This window comes from Oncorhynchus mykiss, chromosome 15 (assembly GCF_013265735.2).
Source record: "Oncorhynchus mykiss isolate Arlee chromosome 15, USDA_OmykA_1.1, whole genome shotgun sequence".
Taxonomy (NCBI): domain Eukaryota; kingdom Metazoa; phylum Chordata; class Actinopteri; order Salmoniformes; family Salmonidae; genus Oncorhynchus; species Oncorhynchus mykiss.
Genome location: NC_048579.1, coordinates 42,245,175 through 42,256,722, shown reverse-complemented (window position 1 = coordinate 42,256,722; position 11,548 = coordinate 42,245,175). Strand labels below are relative to the sequence as shown.

At 40.0% G+C, this 11,548-nt stretch overlaps 1 protein-coding gene across 2 annotated transcripts in view; it reads right to left on the bottom strand.

Annotated features, from left to right (window-relative positions):
* Window positions 1-1,709: 1,709 nt before the first annotated feature.
* LOC110490086 (beta-1,3-glucosyltransferase) overlaps window positions 1,710-11,548 on the bottom strand; it is a 100,723-nt gene continuing 90,884 nt past the window's right edge. For both annotated transcript variants that reach the window (XM_021563239.2, XM_021563238.2), the window contains 2 exons: window positions 4,057-4,201; window positions 1,710-2,624 (listed from right to left, as the gene is read on the bottom strand). In XM_021563239.2, the coding sequence (XP_021418914.2) occupies window positions 2,457-2,624; window positions 4,057-4,201 (313 nt within the window). In that variant the 3' untranslated portion in view covers window positions 1,710-2,456. The remainder of the gene's footprint in view (window positions 2,625-4,056; window positions 4,202-11,548) is intronic.

Genomic DNA, 11,548 nt, shown 5'->3' with positions numbered 1-11,548 from the left:
TTATTGGATATTTCAGACTTTTTTAACAAATCAAAAACAAAAAAATTGGGCGTGCAAAATTATTCAGCCCCTTTACTTTCAGTGCAGCAAACTCTCTCCAGAAGTTCAGTGAGGATCTCTGAATGATCCAATGTTGACCTAAATGACTAATGATGATAAATACAATCCACCTGTGTGTAATCAAGTCTCCGTATAAATGCACCTGCACTGTGATAGTCTCAGAGGTCCGTTAAAAGCGCAGAGAGCATCATGAAGAACAAGGAACACACCAGGCAGGTCCGAGATACTGTTGTGAAGAAGTTTAAAGCCGGATTTGGATACAAAAATATTTCCCAAGCTTTAAACATCCCAAGGAGCACTGTGCAAGCGATAATATTGAAATGGAAGGAGTATCAGACCACTGCAAATCTACCAAGACCTGGCCGTCCCTCTAAACTTTCAGCTCATACAAGGAGAAGACTGATCAGAGATGCAGCCAAGAGGCCCATGATCACTCTGGATGAACTGCAGAGATCTACAGCTGAGGTGGGAGACTCTGTCCATAGGACAACAATCAGTCGTATATTGCACAAATCTGGCCTTTATGGAAGAGTGGCAAGAAGAAAGCCATTTCTTAAAGATATCCATAAAAAGTGTTGTTTAAAGTTTGCCACAAGCCACCTGGGAGACACACCAAACATGTGGAAGAAGGTGCTCTGGTCAGATGAAACCAAAATTGAACTTTTTGGCAACAATGCAAAACATTATGTTTGGCGTAAAAGCAACACAGCTCATCACCCTGAACCCACCATCCCCACTGTCAAACATTGGGCCTGCTTTTCTTCAGCAGGGACAGGGACGATGGTTAAAATTGATGGGAAGATGGATGGAGCCAAATACAGGACCATTCTGGAAGAAAACCTGATGGAGTTTGCAAAAGACCTGAGACTGGGACGGAGATTTGTCTTCCAACAAGACAATGATCCAAAACATAAAGCAAAATCTACAATGGAATGGTTCAAAAATAAACATATCCAGGTGTTAGAATGGCCAAGTCAAAGTCCAGACCTGAATCCAATCGAGAATCTGTGGAAAGAACTGAAAACTGCTGTTCACAAATGCTCTCCATCCAAACTCACTGAGCTCGAGCTGTTTTGCAAGGAGGAACGGGAAAAAATGTCAGTCTCTCGATGTGCAAAACTGATAGAGACATACCCCAAGCGACTTACAGCTGTAATCGCAGCAAAAGGTGGCGCTACAAAGTATTAACTTAAGGGGGCTGAATAATTTTGCACGGCCAATTTTTCAGTTTTTGATTTGTTAAAAAAGTTTGAAATATCCAATAAATGTCGTTCCACTTCATGATTGTGTCCCACTTGTTGTTGATTCTTCACAAAAAAATACAGTTTTATATCTTTATGTTTGAAGCCTGAAATGTGGCAAAAGGTCGCAAAGTTCAAGGGGGCCGAATACTTTCGCAATGCACTGTATTTTTAACATGTCAGCCTAGTTGTATTATTCACATCCCTTTCCCCATGCTGGGCCTGTGTTGATAAGTATTCCATAAATAAAGTTACACAAGTTCAAACCGATCACTCATGAAGTTATGAAGTAATGTGAGGAAAGTTAGTGTGTCATGAGGGGAATATGGGTGTCCCCCCAAGCACAGTGCAAGGCCCTTTGCTTTCACAGGTATCATATCAAAGCAATAATAAACCAAACATCTTGAGTCATTTCTCATAGCTTCTATTTGAAATTGCATTCAACAGTATTTGGTGTGTGTGATAATAGGGGCAATGAAAACACACACATGTTTTCATAGCCCCTATTATTTACATTCACAATTAATAGTCATTAATTAATCCTGAAACCAAATGCCAGAAATAAAACTCCAATAAGACAGCTCAAACATATATTTTTAAGTAATAACACTTTGATATCAAAATAGTACACATTGTACAGCATGTAGTAATAATGTAATAAGTAATATGTCCTTGAGAAAAAAAAAAAAAACAGTTTCACTGTTCAACTTGGCAAGGAATAGATTATATCATATAAATATACACAGACAAGATCTGAACACACACTGACAACCTCAACATGCAAATCAATTGAAACTGTGGCCGGGATTCAATATGTATAGCTGAGCGTTAGACAGCCGACAATATGTTATCCAAAGACGTTTTCCCCGGCGTTCGCCGAGATCGCATTCATGGTCAATGCTAGCATGTCGACTCAAGCATCATTTACCTTTGAAAGTCCATTATATTGCGCTGCTCTAACGCGCCTTGGATTGAATCCTGGCCTCAGTCATGAATAAGTTCCCATATACACAGTCAGGGACAGGCTTGCATGAACCTTCCAAATGATATCTCCGCAAGATTCACAATATAGAAAACATTTACACCGATGGAGGAAACATGCTGACAATATGTTTGTCCATGACACACACACACACACACATAGTGTCTGAGTGACTATAACTCTTCCTTGGTGCTCTTGTTTAGTCCGTGTGTGCTTGTTGACATCGACTCATCCTTTAGCCACCTGTTGAAGACGGCGACGGGGTCGATGTTCCAGTGTTTGTGGAAAGAGATGGGCACCTGGTGGGCTAGGAAGTCTCTGGAGTAGTCTTCAGGTCGTGCCTGGAGGGACAGAACAATTATTTAAAAGCTAATATCGAGGTTATTGACTTGCATTGGTTGTGTCACAAATGCTAAAAAGTTTGCATTTGGAGACAAAACCAAAGCATGGATTGCTCTTTTATTTTGTCCATAGACTGCTTACCAGTGGTGTAAAAAAGTACACAATTGTCATACTTGAGTAAAAATATAGATAACTTAATAGAAAGTTACTCAAGTAAAAGTGAAAGTCACCTAATACATACTACTTGAGTAAAAGTCTAAAAGTATTTTGTTGTAAATATACTTAAGCATAAAAAATAAAAGTAAAAGTATAAATCATTTCACCATGTGTTCTCTTGATAAGTGCGTGAATTTCACAATTTTCCTGTTCTGATAAGCACTCAAAATGTAACGGGTACTTTGGGTTGTCAGGGAAAATGTATTGAGTAAAAAGTACAATATTTCCTGTAGGAATGTAGTGAAGCCACCGGACACCGCACTCCAGACTGTTGTACTACTCATAAACAGGGCTATTAAATACACTGGTACAATCAGAGAGAATTTCATAAACAGGGCTATTAAATCAGAGAGAATTTCAAAGACTAGTATCTTCGTTACCAAGGCCTTGCTACAACAATCAATGTTGAATTGTGAAATGTTGGTATTATCAGGTTAGAATAATGGGTAAACAGTATTAGGTCTTAAGTAACTTATTAGATAAAGGTAATGGGTTAGGGTAGTTGGTATGAGGTAAGGGTAATGGATAAAGGTATAAGGTAATGGCTGTCTCCCTCAGTGCGTTTTTTGATCATCCAAACGTTGTTATGTCGTGCAGTGGATGTACGACATAATAGCTAATACATATTAAGGATTTGCTATCTGAAGGGTGTTCTCACTTTACCACTTGTATAAATTAAGTTCTATCTGCTTTGATTTGAATTTGTCAGAAAAAATAGCAGATAGCAGAAAGTGCTTATTTGTCAAATATGCCATAATCTGTGGTCGAAGATGCCTTCAATGTGGTTAACAAAATTTGATTTGGATATTTTCACTCCATAATACTTGTCATTTGGGTATAGAAAATCTTAGATAACATGTTGTGTATAAATATGAACCAATTGCTTCATATTTTCTACAGTGCATGCCAGTATGCAGCGTTCCTATTGGCGTGGAATCTTCTTCGTAGCAGTGTTCAGACAGTACGAACAGTACAGAGCTACGACAGAACATTCTGACAGGCTAGACTTTTGTTTGGGACAATTTGGTGTTGTCGGGAGATCACAAGTGCAGTAAATCAGCTATTGTTGACCTTGCGACACCGAGCGACTCTGGAGCTCCCGTTTTTCGTGTACGACAATAACGATCATGAATAGTATGTGAAGCATGAATCGTGTCAATAAAATAAAACTGTGGGTTCCTGGCATAAGGGTAATGGGTAAGGTCAGTGTTTTACCTGGTGGAAGAGGGAGCTATGTGTGACAGGGAGCCCCAGAGCGTTGAGACACATCCCCAGCACCATGTCATCAGGGGCGTCATCACGGTAACACTTGCAGTCACTGGCCAGGAGCCTCACTACCGCTGCCCTACTGAACACCATCCTGACAGGACACAACACACACACACCCCAACACACATTAGCTTGGGGAGCGTTCTGGCACAGAAAATAGTTGAGCACCTAAGTGGACAATCCAATACATTATTATTATTATTATTATTATTAATATTATTAACGGCACACGTCAACATTACTACTCTGACCAACACAGTTCAGAGAAAACAAGGTGGATTGAACCTGTTAAAAAACATTATCCCACGTATGAATACAGCAATGTACACACAGTTAAGGGTAAACAAATATGTTTTGAGCAAAATAGTGGAGTTGGAGTAGGCCATTAAAGGAATTGATCTGATGGTGCCCTCTGTCATCGGCTTCCCCCCTTGCTTGAGGAACAATAGAGAACAGAAGAGAGACCCCCACCCCCCCATTTTTGCCATGTAAGAGGACACCTGGACCACCTACTGAGTAAATCAGGTGATAAAAGTTTGTGTTCAAAATGTCCAGTAAAGAGCGACCCTTAGCAGAGCAGTCTGGTTAATTTCACATGTACTGTACACACACATCCCACAAATAAGAATGAATGGCCTGATTGCAACGAAGATTCGGAACCTGCGGGTTACCTGCAAGTTGCCACTGGATTTCTTAACACGCTACTAAACGGGAGACTACAAGGAGCTCCGAGCTAAAACAAGTCTGGTTGCAATGAAAAAAAACCCTCTGCAATAAACTACTAGACCTGCTGATCTGACGCTGTTATGGTGTCAAACCAGCTTGATACTAGACAGTGAAAATGACATGGGAAATGGTCAGTCTGCCTTCACTTCCCGTCCCAATGAAAAATCATCCTATTAGGAACAAGGACATCGCAATATGAAAAAGATGAACGGAAGAATGTGACATATTACAACTGAAATAAAATGATCAGACTGGGAATGTCATTACGACAATTATAAATTTGCGAAAATAACGTTTTTGAAATCCAATTGTTAATTAATTAGCCGACCACATTGTAAATGAAAGTGATATTGATTGCAGCAATGTGTGTGATAGACAATATAAATATCATAAAATGAAACACTTGGCATCTGTTTCTTTGGATAATGACTTCCAAATAATAACAAATTACTCATCCTACCACATTTCCTTCCAATTCAGACATTGTTTCTTCAATAAAGTAGACTACAATAATGACTATTTTGTATAGTAGGTTCACTATTGAGTTTTATCAAGTTGTTCTACAAATAGCTTAAAATAAAATCATCTCCACTATCCTCACAATATAAGAATACAATATTATTTGATTCAAAATACGACACAATCACAATTTTGTTTCAAATATCAAATGTGTAGCCTTACAGCTCAGGAATATTTCCTTTTCCACTCTTGATAAGAAATGGGCATTTTCGATTCAGACAAGTAAAATCATTAATTGGTTTACATAAATTGGAAAGGGTAGGCTACATTGCCATAGTAGATTTTCCGTGGTAAACAAGGACATTAAATACTTTATTTCAGTTGTACAGAACGATTGTCAAATCGATAAATCACCCTTAAAATTGCAAGTTCCGATGATGCTACCCACCAGAGGGCAAAATCATCTTGAAAAATGTTGGTTGAATTAAAGATAAGAGAGACATCCGGAAACCAGGCTTCCCATCTGAAACGGTGCATACATTATGACAAAATTTATGACAAACGTTTTTGTTCACATTGGTCTTCGCCAGGGTTTTTTTTGGCTGTTCGTGGACACAATTATTTTTCTTGAGGTAAGCTGAACTTTGGTAGCCAAAGTCTACGCCCCTTCGTCTGTGATTGGTCAACAGTAAGGATTCTTCAATTAAGTGTTTGTCATTCAGCGAGAGACGACTTGTTTTCATGCAAATTTCACTTGAGAAATACTGCCCCAAACATCTTAGTTAGATGTAAAATTGCGCAACTAAGACATCGGCAAATTCAGACTATTTTGAGGAAGTGTACTGGCAACGGTGTCTTGAGGGACAAACAGCAAACCTAGTATGCAGACCCTTTATGGAAATGGTAAGTTGGTGGCGGATGATGGTTGCAACTGATATCAGCTGTAGGGTGATTTTAGCTCATATTGATGGTATTGATGGTTTAACGAGAGATCAACTGGCAATGATCTAGGTGGCCAATCGTGGTTGCAATAGGCCAATTTGACCACATTTATGTCGGTCTTATATTCAATTATTGTTATATTTTGATCTAATAATCCAGTCAAATCCATGGCAATGATTTGAAGTGAGAATGCAAAATTTTACCAGAAACTCATTACAGAGAAACAAGGCACAGGCCACTCAGAAAAAATACAAGTAGTTGAAGATAAGTATCTGTAGAGAAAACTGCAAACACGGGTGTTTGAGAGATTGCTAATGGATTTGTTCTAAATATAGTTCCTCCTGCAGTTTATACACAGTTCAACACCAACCCCACCACTACTACACTTCCTCTAAAACAGTGGTTCCCAACTCCGGTCCTCGAGTACCACCAAAAGCACACATTTTTGTTGTAGCCCTGGACAAACTCATTGAAGGCTCGATGATTCATTGACAAGTTGAATCAGGTGTGCTTGTCTGGGGATACAATAAAAACATGCACTGTTGGGGTAGAGGTCTTCATGGGTCCAAAAAGTTGGACCCGTTCTGAAATGGATCCGTGACTTTCCCACCCGACCCAATATGCATAAATGAATAAAACAAATAAATGGAGACCCGTTCCGAAATGGACCCGAGGACAGAGAGACCCATTCAGATCCGAGAGTAGAAATCAAGAGACCTTCGAATGCCAGAGCCATCAATAAACAAGCAATATTGGCCAAATGATCGACAGTTGTGTGCTTAAAAACTGTCTATAAAAATAAAGTTTTGTTGTGTTTCGATGTGTAGCATATTAAAAACTGTATAGCCTATTGTTTTATTGTTTTTTACTTTCCTAAAACAATAATTGTCCACCTCACGTTTCAGCTGTAAGAGATTTGAGCAGAAATGCATCAAGGCATTGCAAGCATATAGGCCTATAGGTATACTGTATGATAAAAAAATGTTCAAATATGAAGGAAGAGAAGCTTAGCCCTAGAGACAGAGAAAGATAGAGATACAGTGCCTTGCGAAAGTATTCGGCCCCCTTGAACTTTGCGACCTTTTGCCACATTGCAGGCTTCAAACATAAAGATATAAAACTGTATTTTTTTGTGAAGAATCAACAACAAGTGGGACACAATCATGAAGTGGAACGACATTTATTGGATATTTCAAACTTTTTTAACAAATCAAAAACTGAAAAATTGGGCGTGCAAAATTATTCAGCCCCCTTAAGTTAATACTTTGTAGCGCCACCTTTTGCTGCGATTACAGCTGTAAGTCGCTTGGGGTATGTCTCTATCAGTTTTGCACATCGAGAGACTGACATTTTTTCCCATTCCTCCTTGCAAAACAACTCGAGCTCAGTGAGGTTGGATGGAGAGCATTTGTGAACAGCAGTTTTCAGTTCTTTCCACAGATTCTCGATTGGATTCAGGTCTGGACTTTGACTTGGCCATTCTAACACCTGGATATGTTTATTTTTGAACCATTCCATTGTAGATTTTGCTTTATGTTTTGGATCATTGTCTTGTTGGAAGACAAATCTCCGTCCCAGTCTCAGGTCTTTTGCAGACTCCATCAGGTTTTCTTCCAGAATGGTCCTGTATTTGGCTCCATCCATCTTCCCATCAATTTTAACCATCGTCCCTGTCCCTGCTGAAGAAAAGCAGGCCCAAACCATGATGCTGCCACCACCATGTTTGACAGTGGGGATGGTGTGTTCAGGGTGATGAGCTGTGTTGCTTTTACGCCAAACATAATGTTTTGCATTGTTGCCAAAAAGTTCAATTTTGGTTTCATCTGACCAGAGCACCTTCTTCCACATGTTTGGTGTGTCTCCCAGGTGGCTTGTGGCAAACTTTAAACACTTTTTATGGATATCTTTAAGAAATGGCTTTCTTCTTGCCACTCTTCCATAAAGGCCAGATTTGTGTAATATACGACTGATTGTTGTCCTATGGACAGAGTCTCCCACCTCAGCTGTAGATCTCTGCAGTTCATCCAGAGTGATCATGGGCCTCTTGGCTGCATCTCTGATCAGTCTTCTCCTTGTATGAGCTGAAAGTTTAGAGGGACGGCCAGGTCTTGGTAGATTTGCAGTGGTCTGATACTCCTTCCATTTCAATATTATCGCTTGCACAGTGCTCCTTGGGATGTTTAAAGCTTGGGAAATCTTTTGTATCCAAATCCGGCTTTAAACTTCTTCACAACAGTATCTCGGACCTGCCTGGTGTGTTCCTTGTTCTTCATGATGCTCTCTGTGCTTTTAACGGACCTCTGAGACTATCACAGTGCAGGTGCATTTATACGGAGACTTGATTACACACAGGTGGATTGTATTTATCATCATTAGTCATTTAGGTCAACATTGGATCATTCAGAGATCCTCACTGAACTTCTGGAGAGAGTTTTCTGCACTGAAAGTAAAGGGGCTGAATAATTTTGCACGCCCAATTTTTCAGTTTTTGATTTGTTAAAAAAGTTTGAAATATCCAATAAATGTCGTTCCACTTCATGATTGTGTCCCACTTGTTGTTGATTCTTCACAAAAAAATACAGTTTTATATCTTTATGTTTGAAGCCTGGAATGTGGCAAAAGGTCGCAAAGTTCAAGGGGGCCGAATACTTTCGCAAGGCACTGTATGCCAGGGCCATGTTTCCAACATGCATTTCTTTATCCTGGTGAAATAGGCTACTACTGCTATACAGATATTGGAATAATAATAGGAGGCTATTTTGAAACATTTTCTACCAGAATATTTTTGTATAAAGATCAGCATTATATTGTTAGATTATAGGAGTAACTCTGGTAGGCCTGAAACAGTCTTCCTCACCTCAAGTTCAACTGACAGTTGGAGCGCCGGTGCCCACTGTCTTCATATCATAGGCCTGCAGTAGGGTTATAGCCTAATAATAGCCATACCACACAAAACCGTCACAAAAGTTTCTTATTTTTTATTTACTTAAAAAATGTTTAGCCCCTTTTTCTCCCCAATTGTGATCTTGTCTCCTCGCTGCAACTCCCCAACGGGCTCGGGAGGCGAAGGTCGAGTCATGTGTCCTCTAAAACATGACTCGCCAAACAGCGCTTCTTAACACCCCCAGCCATACCAATGTGTTGAAGGAAACACCGTTCAACTTTTTTTTATTTAACTCGGCAAGTCAGTTAAGAACACATTCTTATTTACAGTGACGGCCTAGGAACAGTGGGTTAACTGCCTTATTCAGGGGCAGAACGACAGATGTTTACCTTTTAAGCTCAGGGATTCGATCTAGCAACCTTTCGGTTACTGGCCCAATGCTCTAACCACTAGGCTACCTGCCGCCCCAGGAAGAGTCCAAACTTTTTCCATTTAAGAATGATGTAGGCCATGGCGTTCTTGGGGAACCTTCCATGCTGCAGAAATGTTTAGTATTCTTCCCCAGGGCACTAAACATGACTTGGTTTTTGCTCTGACATGTACTGTCAACTGTGGGACCTATGTGCATTTCCAAATCATGTCCAATCAATTGAATTTACCACAGGTGGACTCCAATCAAGTTGTCGAAACATCTTTAGATGATCAATGGAAACAGGATGCACCTGTGCTCGAAATAGCAAAGGGTCTGAATACTTCTAAATTTGAATTTTTTAAAATCTACAAAACGTGTTTTGCTTTGTTATGGGGTATTGTGTATATGTTGATGAGGATTTTTAAAAATGTAATCCATTTTAGAATAAGGCTGTAACGTAACAAAATGTGTCAAGAGGTCTGAGTACTTTCGGAATGCCCTGTATAAGATTTCCTAAGCCTGTGTTAACCGTAGACCTTATTTTCGGCATTTATCCCAAAACTCTATTAATTTCTCCCATGTGAATGGCTGAACAAACCAGAGGTAACTCATTTCCGAGTGGACCTTTAAGCTGGTGCTTAAAGCTAGTGCGGGAGATTCTGGGAGAGTCTCTAGCTTCAGTGATTTTTGCAGTTCGTTCCAGTCATTGGAAGCAGAGAACTGGAATGAAAGGCGGCCAAAGGAAGAATTGGCTTTGGGGGTGACCTGTGAGATACAGTGGGGCAAAAAAGTATTTAGTCAGCCACCAATTGTGCAAGTTCTCCCACTTAAAAAGATGAGAGACCTGTAATTTTCATCACTTTTTTTTTTCCCTCCAGAAAATCACATTGTAGGATTTTTAATGAATTTATTTGCAAATTATGGTGGAAAATAAGTACTTGTGAAGACTTACAGAAAACGTTTGACCTCTGTCATTGCCAACAAAGGGTATATTACAAAGTATTGAGATAAACTTTTGTTATTGACCAAATACTTATTTTCCACCATAATTTGCAAATACATTTATTAAATATCCTACAATGTGATTTTCTGGATTTTTTTTTCTCATTTTGTCTGTCATAGTTGAAGTGTACCTATGATGGAAATTACAGGCCTCTCTCATCTTTTTAAGTGGGAGAACTTGCACAATTGGTGGCTGACTAAATACTTTTTTGCCCCACTGTATACCTGCTGGAGCGCGTGCTACGGGTGCTGCTATGGTGACCAGTGAGCTGAGATAAAGTGGGGCTTTACCTAGCAGTGACTTGTAGATGACCTGGAGCCATTGGGTTTGGCGACGAGTATGAAGCGAGGGCCAGCCAACGAGGGCATACAGGTCGCAGTGGTGGGTAGTATATGGGGCTTTGGTGACAAAACGGATGGCACTGTGATAGACTGCATCCAGTTTTTTGAGTAGAGTGTTGGAGGCTATTTTGTAAATGACATCGCCGAAGTCAAGGATGGGTAGGATGGTCAGTTTTACGAGGGTATGTTTGGCAGCATGAGTGAAGGATGCTTTGTTGCGATTTCCCTTGTCAATTTCTTTTCACTATAATCTTTTTACTCTAACTTTCATTTTACCTAATTAAAAAAAGGCCTCCATCTGTGCAATCAAGAGTAGCCTATAGGCCAAGGCTCCTCTTACTCTCTCTCTCCTCAGCAGCAGGCGCACGTGAGGTGAGAGGCCGGGACCAGTTTCAGTTGGACATAAGCTATACGTTTTATTGAGTTGCAGTTAGCTGACACAGACAAGCTTGCGCAGTTCTCATCACATCAGACATATTCAATTATCAGAGGACAGGTCCAATCAGGCCTAGTCAGCAAATCTATTTTAGTTGCACATACAAGAGACATGTGACAGTTACATCAGATCTGACCCAGATCCGAGACAAAAGTAAGAATTTAGGACTTGGAACCGCTCAGGTCCCTGGGCGGGCCTCGGAATTTCGGGTCTGTTGGAATCATGAAAACCTCTA